The sequence below is a fragment of the Gymnoscopelus braueri genome (genome assembly GCF_963280865.1).
Source record: "Gymnoscopelus braueri genome assembly, chromosome: 3".
NCBI lineage: Eukaryota > Metazoa > Chordata > Actinopteri > Myctophiformes > Myctophidae > Gymnoscopelus > Gymnoscopelus braueri.
This window is the reverse complement of record NC_137612.1, coordinates 19,800,140-19,819,769: the sequence shown is the minus strand read 5'-3', so window position 1 is coordinate 19,819,769 and position 19,630 is coordinate 19,800,140. Positions and strand designations below refer to the sequence as shown.

General features: G+C 40.3%; 1 protein-coding gene across 1 annotated transcript in view; it reads right to left on the bottom strand.

Moving 5' to 3' along the window:
* Positions 1-19,630, bottom strand: part of cntn4 (contactin 4) — a gene marked incomplete at its 3' end in the record, with an annotated part of 172,521 nt that overhangs the window by 54,653 nt on the left and 98,238 nt on the right. Inside the window, exons 6-9 of the mRNA XM_080424933.1 lie at positions 17,290-17,392; positions 16,378-16,562; positions 5,498-5,637; positions 271-400 (exon numbers count right to left, since the gene is read on the bottom strand). Coding sequence (XP_080281059.1) covers positions 271-400; positions 5,498-5,637; positions 16,378-16,562; positions 17,290-17,392 — 558 coding nt within the window. The remainder of the gene's footprint in view (positions 1-270; positions 401-5,497; positions 5,638-16,377; positions 16,563-17,289; positions 17,393-19,630) is intronic.

The following is a 19,630-nucleotide window of genomic DNA, read 5'->3' as shown; positions in this document are numbered from 1 at the left end:
GTCGCATCGCGACGCGTTGTAAGCTTGTAGATCTGCTATTTTCAAATAGCTGATGTATATGTTAAAGTGCTCATGTGGCCCATAGTCGCTTCTTTTGGGCTGGTTTTCCTAGACCTGGTTGCTTGTTTCTCTCACAGAATCTGGCAACACTGCACGCACCATCGAATGTGCGTGTGACGCACACACAAGTACATTATCCATATCCACACATGCTAATACTCACACACACACACACACGCACACCAAATGATGCAATCTATATAGTCTTACCTATAACTCGAAGCTCTGCATTGGAGTAGACCTCACCATGCTTATTCCCGGCCACACACTGGTACATTCCTATGTCCGCCAGGGTCAGCCGGCTGATTGACAACACCCCATTGGCCACCTGTATGCGCTCCTATGGACATAGAGACACATGCCTTTAACCCATTGATACCTGGAACGCTTCTGTGTCACTTTAGATGTCTTTGGCTATTCAAAAATAGCAGATCTACAAGCTCATAGCGCGGCACCGAGTGCCGCGCTACGAGCTTGTAGATCTGCTATTTTTGAAAAATCGTGAAGATTATTTTTTTATATTTTTTTCCGATTTGTTTTTTAGGATTTACAGACGCGGCCTCAGGTCTTAATGGGTTAATATGCCTTATTCCCCGTGCTCATCTACATAAAAGTGGCCCAGCCAGTGGGCCAGTGAATTATGGTCTGGAAGTGACAGACGTGGCAATAAATCTAGGTTTTCATCACTAATGGAGGGAAGGGCTTGGGTTGGATGGAGGCAGGGTAGCAGAAAATGACCCTAATCAATCTGCATGTTTATGAGAGTGAAATAAAAACCGTGCCCTATTTATATCTGCGGCTTGCACCACAGGGCCCGTTTCCCCTTCAGCACTGGAGGAGGAGGGGGGGGGGGGGAGGCAGGGAAGGGAAGGAATATCGTAACATCTGAGGTATGCTGAATTGTGAAAATTGCTTTTCTGATAGGTATGCTGTATACATACTAAGTTGTTGTATGCGCTTATGTCCAAGAGACACCGCGGCTTTTCCATTTCATCTGCCTGAGCCGTATCCCCGTGTCCCCGTCTGACTGAAGGAGAAAAGCTTGTCTGCTATACTCACTGGAGAATTCAAAAGGAAGAGCCAGAGTTCGGATGGAGTGATGGAGTAATGAAGTATAACCCATTAAGACCTGAGGAGATTCTTAAAAATGTTTTCTAAATCCTAACAGTTTTTTGAAAAAAAAATCTGATTTATTTTTTTTCAAGATTTTTCAAAAATAGCAGATCTACAAGCTCATAGCGCGGCACTCGGTGCCGCGCTGAGCTTGTATATCTGCTATTTTTGAATAGCCAAAGAAATCTAAAGTGACACAGATGCGTTCCAGGTCTTAATGGGATAAACTTGACTTGGACACTTGCAGTAGGGATAACTCATACTTCATCGAACAACCGCAAACAACAAAAAAGGGGCGTATTTTCAACTGAAAGAATATAGTCGGTGTTTTGGCCATATTACAATAACAAGGTTGTTCGATGCAGTGTTTCTCAAATGGGTACGTGGAGGTACTACAGAGAGTCTGTAGAGTGGGAAAAACTGATACATTTGCTGTTATGTTTAATTAATATAACACATTGACACAATTTGTGTGAACCCGCTGCTCTGTGTTAGACCAAATGAAATAAAAGCTTGACTAGCACAATTGTTATTGAATCGAAAGCAATGCTTTTTGCCATTATGCTGCTTTGTTTTGAACATATTGACATCAAAACTGGATTTACTGAAATGTTTTGGCCACGGTTGTTTAAAATGAATCTGCTCGGGAGGCACAAACCGCAACCTTTTAACTCCATTTCTTATTTGCAATTCAAAAGGCGAGTTATCATTCATTCATAGCATTATATGCTAGCTATGGTTTTCTCTTGCAGTTTTCTAAGCAAAATGTTGCCTGGGTAAAGGGGTACTTGGAGGTACTTGGATTCAGAGACCAAAACCCGGGGGTGCTGAAACCAAAACCGTTTGAGAACCACCATGTACAGTATTAACTAGCTTATCCGAAACATTTATCAGTCTTCTGTTTGTACCTCAAGACTGCATTTTAGATCCCAATCAGTTCTCGTGTGTCCGTTCAAACTATGTCAGGTAGCCCACTGCCTCCGCTTGCCCTTCATCTGCTGTGTTTTCCGCAGGCTCACCCATAATTGCATTAGATTCCATTTCCATAGGGGGTTTTCTGAGAGGGGCCGAAACTCCAGTCTCAGGGGATTAAAGGCACTGCCATGCGAAAAGCCTGTCCTCATTGAAAGATCACAAACTAATCCTGTGTTCGAGCAGGTTAGAGCGCCTGAATTTCCATAGTGCTCAGTGGCTCTGGCGGTGCTGGGGCGAATATGCCTGCTGGCAGGAGGGGGGGGTAAATGGTGGCATATCAGTCCGTGCATGGAAAGCACTCCCGTTTACGGCTGCTATTAATTAAGCATGACGTTCCTCTTAAATCAGCAGTTTCTCATGCGGGGGACCTGGGGGTGCCATCTGCACGCCTTATGCTGAATGAAAATGATTGGCAATGTCATTTGCCAACAACAGTGGGTTGCTTTGGTTGATATACAGTAGGACAGTATAAACAAGGACAACAAAAAGATGTCTTGAATGACAAGCTGTCATGGTGTTTACTAAAAATAAAGCCCAATTCTGCGTAGATTGATTGCTATTAGTGCTCTTACAAAGTATTAGCTCCCTAATTACCCCCAAAACTTTATAAAAGGCGCAGTGAACAAACTATCTTCTGTGCCATTTAAAATATAGCTGCACTATATTTTAGACTTAATTAAACAAGGTTTCATTTTAAATGCAAATGTTTCCGGAAGAAAAAAAAGGGCCTTTCTTTATATATTTGAAGGGATATTTTATTATGCTACTAATTACAATATAACTCAGGCTTTAGGGAGTATCTCGTTATCTACTGTTGTATTAAAAATATCATCCGGGTATGGCGGATGTATTAGGATGTGTGAGACTCTGAACTTAACTCTGAAAGCTGTGAACTTACTGTAATATCACAACTCTAGTTCGGCGTTGATTGTGCTCTTACATAGAATGAATTGTATTGCCATTGTTTATATTGACGCAAGAACTGTCGAGTAGTTTCCCACTTAGAATCAAGATATACATGGCAACAGCAGTGCTGTTGCTCTTTTGACTCAGAAGCGTTTGCCGTACAACTTTGACACTGAAACACAAGAGACTATAGTTAAACATCAAATTCAACATTAAGGAAAATACCAAGAGTCTCATTTGCTATATTATGGGACATCACTGGGTCATAACTGTGGCAGCAATAGTGGAAGTAAGAAATAGCAAACAACAAAATGTTTGCTAGTTTTCCCACACCTGAAATAAGCAATATTTGCACACCTGCCATTGATGAAAGAAATTTGTTTTCCATTTTCCACTTCAGTTATTTGATTGACTTCGTTTTCTGTAAATTATACAGGCATATTGTTATAGTTCGACACACAGCCTCCAATTGTATTGCTTTTATAATACATTAACAGAGATTAGCAGCAACTCGCAATTTAAACCATTTTTTTGTTACTAGATAACACTATAAGACTTTCAGTGGTTCCAATTCCACTCTGTTCTAAAGTTCTTTTAGTGCTTTTTCGTCAAATGTGCTATAACGAATGCCACTCACAAATTTAATGATGGGTATGGCAACACAGGAAGGAAAAAAAATCAAAATAATAGTAGCATTGATCCATCAATTACTGTTCGAAAATCGTCAGCAAGAATAAGTGGGATGAGCTGTTCCAATGAACGGTACAATAAATAAAGGTCTTTGATTGATTTACTGTAATGGAAAACAACAAACGGTGCATCCTCTTCCTACAGCTCCCTACATCACTGACCTTTACCTCTTCCACTGATTAAGCTGCTGTGGTTAATGGTGACATTTCAAACAATGCAACACATTTGCTGATTAATCCATTTGCGAATGCATATCCACTTATTATTTTCATGTGTTTGGGACAGCCTTGTGCACCAAATTCAACGGCATCATCATTTCCAAGCTTTAATCCATACAGTAAACATCCATGCATGCAGGTGCATAGGGCTGAATGCATGATATGATTAACCCATAATGGGTTAATCATGCATTCAGCCCTATGCACCTGCTGCACGTACAGTAGTCAAAATCAGTAAAGCAAAAAATATGAGATCTACTTTTTTAGGTTGCTTTCTGCTATTCCTGTTCTAATTTCTTTTTTTGTCTGCGTAAGCATGCAGTTGAACTAGGGGACACGAGAGTTTCAAACCGTACTCTGTAAGCATGGGCCTTAAGCATCCAAGGGCACCCATCACACAGCAGAGACAACAATTGTTGTGAAAAGAAGGGAAGAGAATGTTTCTCACCATGAACAACTAACAGATGTTCTATATAATGTGTACTGCACAAACTAGTATGTTCTGATAAAGGTTGTTGTAAAACAAAGCACTCCACGTTGACTTGACAGATTGTTCATTATTCAGTGCTGAAAGTGAACCTAATCTGCCTTTATGAGAAAAACAGTTTGCTTCTTAGGAGCGTTGCCCCTGGTAACAATAAAACTGGCTTTGTTCAATCCAACTACATATATAACATCTAAGGATTGATCGATACCCTCCGGTGTGTTTGTGGGGATTTTTGCATAATGAGGAAAATTAACATAAAGTTTGTTTATGTATCAGGTCCAAGATGTGCCCATCATCAATCTTCTCTAAATAACCTGGCTCCAGCATTGCCCAGTGGCTAAGATATAAGAATATTAAATCATACTTTTGCAAAATATGCTTTAATGAATACTCGACAACAGGGCTTCACCGCCATTAAGTTAGATGAACAAGCGCGATGGTTGCAGTGGTACGTTGTACATAATAAGCACGCTCATACACATTATACATGCTCATCTCTCATCTCAATAGTCATAAGGAGGACATGAATAGGAGAAAAAGGTGCTAGAGCGAATGTGGGATACAAAGTATGCCTTCCACAGAGACTCTCCCTTTCCTCCTTTGGTGGCACAGGATTAATGATGGCTCTCCGGGAAGAGAGATTTAACAGAAGATTAGGGCAGCTCTTACATCACTGTGCTTTCAAGACTAGCATGAAATACTTGGCTTGTTTACAGTCTGGTCTTTGAACGCACCAAAGGGAAAGAAGACGGCGGTCTAAATCCCAACAAAATATGCAGCGCGTTTGGCAGGACTGAAGTGCATATCGCATTTCTGCATGGAGGTAACTGCGTTATAATATATAGAACCATAATTGCATGGAGATTTGGTAGAAAAGCTTAACTAGGTAGCAGCAAAGCTTTGACACACAGGGGTTCCTCATTACAGCACAGGGACTCAGTAACATCAAATAGGCAATTAGTATTTGAGTCACAACTGTTTTTGCTGCCAACCTGGGCAGCAGAACTTAAGCTGACATTATAAAGAGCTAGCAACAAGCATGTCTTACCTCCACAGGCTCCAGGTTGTCTCCATTTTTCATCCACCGGTAAGAAGGTTTGGGCTTCCCTGTGGCTTTGCACTCCCACACCAACGGGTCATCAATAGGTTTCTGCACGTCTTCGGGTTTTTCGATGAGATGCGGCGGGGCTGGAAAATTCAGTACAAATTATGACCAAGTAATTGGACTAATTGATTAGAATCATTTTATATGGAGGTAAACAGTGTTAGTTTAAAAATGAAATGATGCATTGTGCCCTGATGTGTCCAAAAGCAGTGGTTGTTCGTCTCATTATAAATAGAGGAAAGTTCTTTAAAGTGGGTGCTGTGTTTTTCTTTTCATAGAGGTGGTCATTTTGTGTAGATTTGTACGCCAAAGATTTGCATCTCCCTCCTTCGGCGTTTTTTAAAACATGGCCAAATCGAGATAGCACATGCACGGATGGACATGGCCATGGGAGACACATTTAGTTGGAAGTGGTCAAATGTACACACCAGCTGCTTTCCCATTCATTTAGTATGTTCATAATACATTTAACACCATACTGTAGGTCGCAAACAAATGCTACCCTTAATGATGCATTGGCATGCATTGGCTCTCACCAGACATTTTTTTTGGCGTAATCCTATTATTTCAATAGCAATAAACATTTTAAAACAATGGATATTACCCATTATAGGTTTGATTTCACAGAACATAACGTAGTGCAGCTGGCAGTTCATTCATATTTTATTTGGCCCAAAAATCCCATTCATAGTTTCCACAGGGGATTTTGGACTATACACCAAATGGCGGAGACGCAAATATTCAGCCTGAAAATTATGTCACACTAACAAAGCATGCTTATGCAAGGCTGAAAGTGATGTACATCACAAACTAATGTATTAGAGTAGCCGTGGGTGGTACAATAAAACACTTCCATCCAAAATCCAATACAGTTTGAGTAAATGATGGTATAATTATACAGCAGCAGCATTGATTCTTACTGTGTCATGCGAGTAACTCAAGGCTAGTTAACGATTTAGCAAAAAAACAAAAAAAAGGATAAGGAAAAAAAAGAAGAGAAGAGGTACATAAAAACAAGATGGATTTGCTCTCCCCATATCTCTATACATCCGGGATGATGTGTAGGTCAAGACACTATCATCTTATATCACACAAGGCCACTGGCAGGACAAGAGTAATGGCAGATCACACTATTCTATTCCACAGGCCTTACCTAATGCCATACTCAAGGACTGACCTTTGAGATGACTTCTCGGTAATAGAACATACAAATCCTGCTCTAATTGGCTTCTGCTACAGCGTGCCTCCAAGTAATTCCGGATAAAACAGTGAAATTCAATGGTGATTGCAAATATAATACCCCTACAGTGCCACAGTGCGCTGGATTTGGTGTGTTCCACTTTGTATGCGCTCGTGAGGGGGGAGAGAGAGAGAGAGAGAGAGAGAGAGAGAGAGAGAGAGAGAGAGAGAGAGAGAGAGAGAGAGAGAGAGAGAGAGAGAGAGAGACTGAAATAGATGAGGTGAGGTAAATGGTTACTAGCGGCTTTCCGACATGTCGCCTTTCCGACGGTTACTAACCCTATACCTAACCCTAACTGCACGCGGAAGCCACTAGTCGGAGTAGTGAGATGTCGGAATGGAGGCAGGACACCGAGGTAAATGTAGAGTGTAATGTGTGATTGTGTATGTTGTTCAGGGAAGTAAATTCAAAATCAATCTTTACTTATATTTAACCTCTAAATGAATATTGTGTGTGTTTTTGTACATCCATGAAAGTTCCATTTGGCAATCAAGGTTCCTGCACAAGTCTAGTGGAAGTCATTAACCACTTAAACTGCTCTTGTTGTCCAGAGTCCCTTGTTGTCCGGAGTCAAGTGACTTTTCAGTTTTCACTCTGCATTAAATATCTTCGCTGAAAATAGCCAATCTAAAAGCTCACAACGCGTCGTGAGCTTGTAGATCTGCTATTATTTTCTGCTAAAGAATATGGATCCTGGGGTTTAAGTGGTTAACATTTAACTACTTTGGATGCAGTTCTCTCACCATCCAAAAAACAAACCCACAATGAGCTGCATCCTCCTTTGTTCTGGTCTTCAACTACAAGCTGGATGGAATGGGAACATTCAGGCTATAACTATTCTGTGAACACCAGAGGATAAATCCAAGGCATTTCTTAACACTGAGGTGAACTTGTCAAAATCCTCCGCACCTTCTTCTCAGTGTGGAATTGAACTGCTATTTTTGGATCGCAGGAAGGTCGGGTTTGTGTGTATTGCTTCATAAAAGCGATACACGGAAATGTGCATACATCAATATTTGTATCAATATCAATCAAGTCACCTATGACCACAAGGCCATACTGCATCTGGGCAGAGAGGAGTGTATGTGTATGTGTGTGCGTGTGTGTGTGTGTGTGCGTGTGCGTGTGTTGTTTTGGATAGGAGCACCGCCAGAAGAGATAGCAGAAAGCACAAATCTACTCTGAGACTCCATTATCACCAGTCATTTAGCATCACATCCATCCACGGAACCGCAATCTTCCACCCGAGCCTCGCGGCGGCCTGCTCCACCCACACCGCACCTTTCAGGACCTTGTTGTAGGTTCCCCCCCCCCCCCCCCCTCCCCTCATTGTCAGGGCCCTTCACTCCATTCCTCACCCGCTGTGAACGTATCGACTCTCAGTCGATGCTTACCAAATGAAAGCGGGCAGCCCATCTCTGCCTGTACACCAGGCCTAGCGCACACAATCGAGCCAGACGTCAGCTGGCTAAAGCAGATTATGTTTCTTTTCATCAGTGATCAGTTACTACCAAATAGAAAAGTGGTGGGTTTAGGGAAACCAGAAGGCAAATATAACAGTAATCAACCGGCATCTGTCCTATTTCTTCTCAATGACAACTATAAGTTCTTGTTTTTTCCAAAACAATGGGTCAGAACCCATTTTGGGGTCGTACGCCTATTTGCATGGATCGCGAGTAAAGTTAAGTAAGGTATCCTACAATGTTTTAGTATTATTTCAAAAGATTTCTCTACATTTTTTCAAATGAATCTATGTATTTGAAAAATACAAACAGTGAAAATAGCAGATATACAAGCTCACAACGTGTCGTATTCTCACTATTTTTAAAATAGAGCTTAAGTGGTTAATTTTTCTATATTCTATACCTCCTGGAGCCACTAGAGCCTGATGAATACTTTAACATACGACTGTATCCCATGCTGAAAATAGGTGATCTGCAGTACAGGCTCACTATGTGTTGGCTATTTTTGGCGTGTGGAACCAACGTAAGACGGATATAAATTAAGCATATAGTTTGTGGTCTATGCAGAATTTGAGGAAGTGACAATGGAGACGTCATGGCATTGTGTGTTCATCTTTTGATACATTAAGTGTAATTTATTTTCTTCTTTTTTAGTTCTTTTCGCATTTCCTTTTTGCAGTACTTTTGAAAACGCATCCTGATTTATTCAAATGTCTATGGAAGCACACAAATATTTGTCTGGATAAAATATAAAAAAGTCTATGACTATATATATATATATATATATATATATATATATATATATAAAAACACATACAATATGTTAATGGTTATGGCCACCATTGCCTTCATTTCATCCAATGCAGACAGACTAGACAGCCAAGATTCCATACTCCTGGGGCCAGCAGGTTGCGCGGACGTACGAGAGATACCCTTATTGATTCTCCCATTGGCTTACACTGCTGACGAATGTCTCAAAGGCTTCTTTCAAAAAGGAGTTCAAAAATAAGATTACAGATTTCTATCATCTCCTGCAGACAGCAGGAGGAGAGGGAGAGGGAGTGGGGGGAGAATGAGAGAAACAGAGAGAGGAAGAGAAGTGACAAAGCACATCAAAAAGGAAAGCAGTCCTGTAGCAAAGAAGAGGGACAAATCAGCCTTCCTTGGCTGTTGACAGCAGGCTCCCGGGCTCTGCTCCGCCGTGGTGGCTGAGGGTGAAGAGCATCCACAGCTCTGGTAAATAATGGAGGATTGTGGCAACGCCCCTCAGATGAGTTATTGTTGACAGCTGACACAGCATTACTTAACCCATTCAATACGGGGACGCATATATGTGTCATTTTAGATTTTATTTTTTTCGTTGGGCTATTCAAAAATAGCAGATCAACAAGCTCATAGCACTTGTAGATCTGCTATTTTTGGGCGGTGAAACCGCCCCTATAAGTGAGGTTTGGAAATTTGTACAATTATCTTGGGCAGTGAAACCGCCCCTATAAGTGAGGTTTGGAAATTTGTACAATTATCCTGCGCTGTGATTGGCCAATCACAATCTATTCAGGACTGTGATTGGCCAGTGTCACATGACACATGTGCATAGCCCTATAAAGAAACCATAACTTTAAAAAAAACATAATTTTGTTTTTTTAAAGTTATGGTTTCGTCCATCATAAAGAGTGTTTCAATAAATGTTTTTATCTTTTGTACATGATTGGTTGACTCCATTCAGTATTGTGATTAGCTAGCAAGACACCGCCCACTTCACACAGGGTGTGATTTTTTTTTAAATCTTGAACATTAAGTGCAAATCTTTGAATACTGGAGGTCCCCTGGAACAAAATATGTTACAAATGTTCGCTTTAAAAAATATATATTAAAAGATTTGCACACATTTTCACGATTTTTCAAAACATAGCAGATCTACGAGCTCGTACGAGCACTCGGTGCCGCGCTATGAGCTTGTATATCTGCTATTTTTGAATAGCCAAAGACGTCAAAAAATTTTCCCGGATCGAATGGGTTAAAAGGGGGATAAGGGGGTCAAATGACAGACAGAGCAACTTGGAAGGAAACCAAGAGATGATCCATATGACTGTAACCAAGATAAATAGACACAGCAGCACATATTACTATTATTTGTGACTTGCTCTGTCTTGGTGAGATTTTAGCCTTTAGTTTTAACCCACGGTATTTTGAACTAAACATAATATTGATCACATACTGTATGTATGATGCTATTCTCCAGTCTCTAGTTTTCTAGTCCTTTGTGGTGTAAAAAAAAACAGTTTTCCCCAAAAATAATAAGAACTTGATTTGTTGAAGTATGTGGTGTTTTGTAAATTATAAGATACTAGACCATACCCGGTGAAGGGCGCAGGCAAAAGTACAGACCTTGCTGCTTGTTTCTCGCGCGAAACCTGGCAACGTTATCTCCCATTGTTTGACACATAATGGCTAATAAAAAGCTGAGATTTGATGAAATTGAGAAACGGGCTTCGCAGTTAAGGCTGTGTGGCTGTGTGCAAAATCAGATCAAGTGCTCCAGCCAGTGAGGAGAAACGGGCACACAGTTTTGCTGACACCAAGACACCAAGACACCATGGCCACAGAGGTTTGTCAAATTATAGGAGGATACTGTCACAGTCTGCTTACCCTGAAATGTCATTATCAAAACCCTGAATGATTGAACAAATGTGGTCAATTCTCAATGTTCCTCCCTCATATAAAGTAAGCCTAACACCTAGGCCTATAGATGACAACATTTGTGTTAGAGACCCTGGTAGAGTGCCGCGCTATGAGCTTGTAGATCTGCTATTTTTGAAAAATCTTGAACATTTGTGCAAATATTTGAATATATATTTTACATACATTTTTGACTCAAATCTTTGTTTCTGGGGTCCCTGGTACAAAATACTTTCAGATGGGGGGTCCCTTGAACAAAATATTTGGAAATGGGGGTCCGCGGCCAAATACATTTTACATATACATTACCAAATATATACATTACCAAATACAAATACATTACAATTTTGGGGGTCCTTGACATGAAAAAGTTTGAGAACCACTGATATAGCAACATACGTTTTTCAGAAAACTGTTAGGATTGAATGGGTTAATACAATTAATATAGTAAGCAGACATATATTCTTCAAGTGTGTCATCTACACCACCCTCTAACTCTCTACTGCACCATCCAGTCACTCCCTGCTGACAGATGAGATGCCAGCAGTTACAAACACATCAACCGATCAAACAAACTGAATACTGTACAGCATAACAAAGACAGTGATCGATGATGTCGGCCTTGTGGATATAGTATACAAATGTTTGCTGTCCTTACTGAGCCCACTCAAATCCATCCCAGTTCTACCGCAGAGATGGCAAGAGCAGTTTTTCCTCAACCATGGGGTCCCGGCCCCCCCCCCCCCCCCTTGGTGGGGGCGGGGCGTCACAGGGGCGTGAAACCTCGTTTGCTTGGAGGTAGTCCAACATTTTAAACGTGTTGCGCAAAAGCATTAGCCACAAATGCCGCACAAAATTAGCCTAGGTTTTTGTCAAAAAAAGTTTCAAAAATAGCTAAAATAGCAGATCTAAAAGCTATTTTTGCTATTCATCATACGAGAAGTATATAAGGCTTATGTGGTTGACATAAGCCTTAAAGGGGCATACCACTCATTTTCAACATTGAACCAAAGTCTTTAATACACCTTAGAGCTGTTGTGTGGAAATAAGAAAAAAGTTAATCTCACTTCCAGCTGAAACAGAGGGACTTGTAGTAGTTTATAATGGCATTATGGTTACATATCACAAGACATAGTACTTGTAGATAATAGAGATAAATTGGCTGAAAATGCTCTAATAAGTCTTAACTTTATATTCAAGACACACTGTTTCAGTTGGAAGTCAGATTCCCCATTCTAGTGAATGCAGCAGCCTAGAGGGCGGAGCCAAAAGTACACTGTGCGTATGTCACTGATCACATGACCTCAATCAATTCTCCAGTTCTAGGCAACATAGAAGGTGGGGGGGGGGGACTTTTTTCTTATTTCCACACAACAGCTCTAAGGTGTATTAAAGACATAGTTCAATGTTGAAAATTAGTTGTATGCCCCTTTAAGTGGTTTGAATAACACAAGTGTGTGTGTGTGTGTGTGTGTGTGTATGCGTGCATGTGAGGTGTCTCAGCTTTGTGTCAGATATAAGGGGGGGGGGGGGGGGGGGGCTCCAAGGAAAAAAGGTTGGGAACCACTTGGACTAAAGTTACAGGAAACATGCAGAACCTGCATGTTTCTGTACCGGCAATATTTGACATTTTGGTTATTTCAGGTGTAAACAACACCTGCAGTGACGTGCCCTTTAAAAAGAGGGAATGTGACAAACACAAGCTGTCCCTACACTTGTCAAGTTCGCTATCAGTTTACAGTATTTCTTTTTGCAAGGAAAGCTCTTTTTAAATAAATAATGCCACAAACTCACACGTTCCCGAACAAGGGTGGAGAATATCCACAGTATCTACAACATCCAATATGAGTTGAGTCCAAACATTTAAAAAATGTATTTTGTCACCTTTTGCCTTTTTTTGTTTTTTATGTTTTCTTTTTTACTAATCTTGCCACTTGCACCTAACTCAACGAACAGCCCCCCCCGCACACAAAAAGGCATCATGTTCAACAAAACGTGTTAGACAAGATTTTGGCTTTTCTGCATTACTGAGCTTGTAGCTTAACCCTTTCAGACCGGGAACGCATCTGTGTGTCATTTTTAGATTTCGTTGGGCTATTCAAAAATAGCAGATATACAAGCTCATAGTGCGGCACCGAGTGCCGCACTATGAGCTTGTAGATCTGCTATTTTTTGAAAAATCTCTATTTTTTTTGCAAATCTTTGAATATATTTTATAACATTTTTAAATAAAATCTTTGATTCTGGGGGATTCTACAAATGTCTTCTAAACTGTTTTTTAAAAAAAAATGTCGCTATAATATCAGTGGTTCTCAAACTTTTTTCATGTCAAGGACCCCTGAAATGATATGTACTTGGCCGCGGACCCCCACCTCAAAATATTTTGTCCCAGGGACCCCCAGAAGCAAAGATTTGATATAAATTTATATATATATATTCAAAGATTTGCACACATTTTCACGATTTCTTTCCAAAAATAGCAGATCTACAAGCTCGTAGATCTGCGGTGCCGCGCTCTGAGCTTGTAGATCTGCTATTTTTGAATAGCCAAAGACATCTAAAAATGACACACAGATGCGTTCCCGGTCTTAAAGGGTTAAACACAGCATTTTCTGCCCCAAAACTATCGGTTGGATATATGACGAGTTGTTGACTGCGTTCTCAGTAAAGAGTAAAATGACAGTGGCCTTGGATGTTAGAAGTGCTCCGAGGCGAAAAAGTGTCAAAAGGTATACTATGTGTGAAAACAACAGCCTCTAAACAACTAGAACAGCTAAACCGTGAACCACTGATCTGTGCCTGAGCTGTTAGTGTGACATTACAAGAGAGTAGTGATGTGTTGTTACTGGTCAGGTCTTTTCAACCCGTGATCGACCTGCCCCGCTATCCACGAGAGCCTATCTTATTTTATTCACATAAAACAATGGGCCATTTAGCCAGGTAGCCAACCCACAAAAATAATAAAGAAAATAAAAATAAAAACAGTGCTTAGAATGAATTAATTGTAATAATTAACTCTTTAAGGCCGGGAACGCATCTGTGTGTCATTTTTTTATTTCGTTGGGCTATTCAAAAATAGCAAATATACAAGCTCATAGCGCGGCACTCGGTGCCGCGCTATGAGCTTGTAGATCTGCTATTTTTGAAAAATCATGAAAAGTTGTTCAAATATTTGATTTATTTTCTCTTTTTTTGGGCGGAAATTTGTAACTCAAATCTTTGCTTCTGGGGTTTCCTGGAACTAAATATTTTACAAAGGTTTGCTTTAAAAAATATATAATCCAAGATTTTGCCACAAATTTTCACGTTTTTTTTTAAATAGCAGATCTACAAGCTCATAGCTTGTATATCTATGAGATCTAAAAATGACACACTGATGCGTTCCCGGTCTTAATGGGTTAATTAATTAATTGTTGCAAGACATATGAAACATGAGAACCGTTGCCTACTGTATTTAAAAAATGGCATTCAAAATTTCCAGCACACTCAATCATTAGAATTGACATTCAACTAAAATGTCTAGAATTAGACATGCATCAGCGCACCAGTGTGGATGATTAATCTACAGTGAAACGTTCACCTTTGTGGTCGTGCAGAGCACCTGCAGGACTCTGGTACGTAAGTGATGGCTGACTCAATTATTCAAGTAAGCTCTGTAACGTTTTAATGACAGTGGAGAAATTGCATAAATGCGCAAAATCTAAAAATACAACCATGAAGAGAGAGAGATATATTTATGCACGATTTTTGGCTGAATCTGTGAATATACAGCAGTATGGTCCTTTAAACCAAAAATACACAATGGCACAACAAGTATGATTAAACATACACGCAGCCCGACGAGTTATTTTTGCAAGTGGGTCATTAAACATGTAGCAGAGAGTCTCCAGGAGGGAGGAAGAACTCCCTTTGGTCTGGATAGCCTGAAGGCACATGCTTAAGAACAATGCCATCTCATAGCCCTAGTACACTGGTCTCAACTGTCCATTTTGGAGTCCATAAAACTGCTTAAATAGCCAGACTAGTATGGACATACTCAACCTCATGCAATAATTAACAATAGAGTACTGTAGAAATGCCATTGGCCGTACTATATGGGAGCTGAGACATGTCTATTTCTGTTTCTGCATTTTGGGAAAACGCGATTTTCATATGCACTTTTATTTTTTACTTTAGACTGGGATTTAGAATTTAATGCATTTTGTGGAAAAAGAAACTTGTGTGAAAAAGTGTTCATTTTTCATTCATTTTATAAACCAATGGTTCAAATTATTCTTTTGAAGGTGCCAGCGTTTACAGTGTGTCACATTTCTGCTATTAATAATTTTGTATGAGCAAGTGTCAAATGTGTTCAAATGGTGGCTATCTCATTTCAGAAAGGACACTGAACATGTCCTCAGCAATCACGGCCCTTATTACCTGCATTCTACAGGACAGATTCCAACTCTGTATCATACGGGACAATGAATAATTCTAGTAACCCCCCTCCTGCTCATCCAGATGCTGCTGTGGTGTAGATTATGTATCAGACATATGTGACTCTGGTCTAAGTATAGTACATTTGACGGCTCCGATCTCCAGTCAAGTTGGATTGTCAATCATGGTGCCATCTGCTGGAACCTAATACAAGGCTCACCAACAAGGTCATATCCAAGGGCTCAGCCTCATCCGCGTGACTCCTTTAATCTGGATAAAAAATATTAGAGGCATCATCGTGGCTGACAGCCTTTAATCATTTTAATGTTGCATTAAAAGAAGCCTCTTTGTGTACGGAACGACGCAGGAGTGTTCACTGACCAGTGGTGATTTCGTCGACTAAAACTATGACGAGAAATGTTCGTCGACTACCCTTTTTCACTGACGAAAACTAAATAAAACGAAATAAAAACTAAGCTATATGATGACTAAAACTAAGACTAAATATACTGACAATACTAAGACTAAGATGTTATGGAGGGATCAAGTGGAGAAGAGATCCAGTAGAACTAAAAGACAAGTCATTTTACGTTTGGTTGTGCTCGGGGTGTACAAGCTCACAACGCGTCGCAGCGCGACGTGTGGTGAGCTTGTAGATCGGCTATTTTCAGCATGCAACCGAGTGTAAAATCAGCCATTACGACGCCATCAAGATCAAGAAAATACATTATAGTCGACTAAATCAACCGTAAATTTAGTCGACTATAACCTTATGATATTTAGTCGACCCAAAACTAGACAAAAACTAAAACATTTCAGATGACTAAAATATGACTAAAACTAAATGGAATTGTATTCAAAAGACTAAAACTAAATCAAAATGTGCTGTCAAAATCAACACCGTCACTGACACTGCTATAGGACTAGTTATGTGTGCCTTATGGTGTCGCTCAGTCTGAGGAGCACATCTGGCATGCAGCCCACTCTGGTCAAATATTCATGCGCTACACTACGGGATCACCTACCATAGAAAGAGAGCTTTCCTTTTACGGTGTTCATCCCGCGGGAGTTCTCGGCCACACATTCGTACGTGCCGGCGTCCTCCTGCTGGAAGTACGGGATTTCCAGGACGCCGCTGGCTTTCCTCACGTCCACTTTCCGGGCAAAAGGGACGCCATCTACCCGCCTCCAGTTTATCGAGGGGACAGGGCTGGAGAAAATGAAAATGTGAGAGAGATTCATTATGTTCAAAGATCTAGCTTGCTCATAGAACACAATACTATTGTAGTAATTGGCTTTCACCCATAGCTTTGACTGCAGTGCACAGCATTATAGAGGAAACCCCACTAAAATGGCCTTTTAACTAAAGACCACTGGGACCACGGTTTTCCTACCTTTTCTATGATGTTATGATATCCTAGGATGAATGGTACAGTAGAAAAATGTCATAACTCCATCCCGGGTCCGCCACAGCTAAAAACGTCAACGCCACACCGGAAGTCTCGCTAGACTAGATTCAAATCTCGTCTAGCGAGACTTCCGGTGGGGCGCATTCAAGACAATCACGTTGCATAGTGTTCTGTCACTATGAACGTCAAATCTCTAAAAAAAAAAAAAAAAAAAAAGCTATCAAAATATGTGATCTACTGCAAGGCCTATTGGTGTGCGTTTTTAGCAGTGGCGGACCCGGGATGGAGTTATTCATTTTTTCTACTGTACCATTCATTCTCGGATATAATAAAATCATAGAAAAGGTAAGAAAACCGTGGTCCAAAATTCCCCTTTAAGCATTACTTATACATAAAGCATGAAACTAACATCTAAGAGGTGCAGCCATGGTTGATATACACATGAAAAATATCAATGCCGCCTTTCTACTAACATTTTTATTCTAATATGCCAGTGAGCTGTGGTAATTAAGCTCGAGTTGTACATACTTCCCCAGAGCGAAGCATTCCAGTTTCACAGTGGATCCTTTGGCTACATGGACAACCTCTGGAAATTGTACTTCGATCTTTGGCTCATATTCGCCCATCACACCTGAAGGATAAAATGCAAAAGACAAAAGCTTTAGTCAGTGTAAGACCAAAGCCCTGCTAGTGAAGCATAGGGTCCATCCTCTGGAGAGCATGAAAGTGCACACAATCACATTCCACGGCAATCCAGCATAGTAGTTTTCTGACATTGCCACTAGAGTTCCTAAAGCAGAGAAGGTTGAAAATATTCTTAGTTTGGTTAGCATACAGGGATATTAACCCATTAAGACCGGGAACGCATCTGTGTGTCATTTTTTAATTTCTTTGGGCTATTAAAAAATAGCAGATATACAAGCTCATAGCGCGGCACCGTGTGCCGCACTATGAGCTATTTTTGAGCTATTTTTGGAAAATAATCGTGAAAATGTGTGCAAATCTTTAAATATATATATATACATTTTTAACTCAAATATTTGAATCTGGGGGGTCCCTGGAACCAACATTTTTTTAGATGGGGGTCCGCAGCCAAATACATGGCATTTTGGGGGTCCTTAACATGAAAAAAGTTTGAGAAACACTGATATTATAGCAACATAGGTTTTTTCCACAAAAAAAAACTGTTAGTAATTAGAAGACATTTAGTAAAATCCCCAGAAGCAAAGATTTGAGTTAAAAATGTTCACTTTAAAAATTCAAAAGATTTGCAAAAATGTTCACGTTTTTCAAAAATAGCAGATCTACTGTACAATCTCAATGAGCTCGTATATCTGCTATTTTTGAATAGCCCAAAGAAATCTTAAAATGACACAGTATGCGTTCCCGGTCTTAATGGGTTAACAAACACCTTCAAAGGCTTCAAACCCGGGGGCAGGAACCTGCGCCCAAAAGGCATTACTATTTCAGCTAAGTGCTCAACAGATGCTGTGTGGAAGTTCTAGCCAGGACCCCCTGCTGTTATCATATGACAGTCGAAAAAACACGTTTGAAGCACAGCGCCCTGCTGCTAAGAATTTAGAATATTTTACACATCTAGCCCTCAATAGCCTCTGTGCTTAACCCATTAAGATCTGGAACGCATCTCTGTCACTTTTTAGATTTGAGCTAAAAAGCATTATTTTACACTTTGGCTATTCAAAAATAGCAGATATACAAGCTCATAGCGCGGCACTCGGTGCCGCGCTATGAGCTTGTAGATCTGCTATTTTTGAAAAATCAAGAAAATGTGTGCAAATTAATATATTTATATTCTTTTAAAGCGAACATTTTTAACTAAAATCTTTGCTTCTGGGGGTCCCTGGAACAAAATATTTTGAGATGGGGGTCCGCGGGCAAATTCACACAGTTTTGGGGGTCCTTGACATGACAAAGTTTGAGAACCACTGACATAGAAAAGTACGTTTTTCAGAAAACTGTTGGGATTTAGAAGACATTTGTAGAATCGGTTCAGGTCTTAATGGGTTAAAACATGTGCTGCTCTCAGCTCTGTTGGAGAATGCTCAAACGGTGGCTACTTCCTTTTGAAAAATTGAGGAGAGAAAGAAGGCAAAGGGTAGTGGTAGATTTATACTTAGTTCTCCAGCGGACACACAGCCTTAAAACCTGATTTATCCTCACAGGAAGGTGTTGCACGTCAAAAATAGATGATCTACAACCCCACAATGTGTCTCATCTGCAACATATTTTATTTACATTTGGGCTTGATATTACACTTCCCAAGGTACTGGTCAAAATGTTTAAAACATGTTGTAGCAATGATAATGGGGGAAAAAAGTCTCAGCAAGCCAGTATCTGTTTACCCCTACTTCTGGTGCCCTGGCTCAGACCACACCCATCTTTGAACTACACAACTATGAAGTTAGATGACAACATCTTGCACATTTCAGGCAGATAACTAACAAATAGATTGAAAACATTTATTCATTTATAAATAAATATTCATATATTTTTTTGTGTGAACATTATTTGATCTTGGCGTTCAGGCTCTGCTATAATATTACTCCCTGCTCAGCACATTAGCATACAACCATTTAAGAGCAGGGGAGATACACATAATGTCCCCCCAGGAAGAAACAGAACTCGTAGGAAAAGCAGATAGCCCACTGGTGGTGCTGGGGCGGTGGTGGTGGGAGCAAACAAGCGCATAATGCAAACCTCTCGAGGGTCTCTGCCCGAACTAACTTGCCAGGCTATGCATCATTTGTGACTCTACAACACACTCGCGTTGACAAAATCTGTTCGCAGACAGACATACTGTATGAACACTCACACATTCACGAGGTGAAAACAATGCCAGCCATGCTTC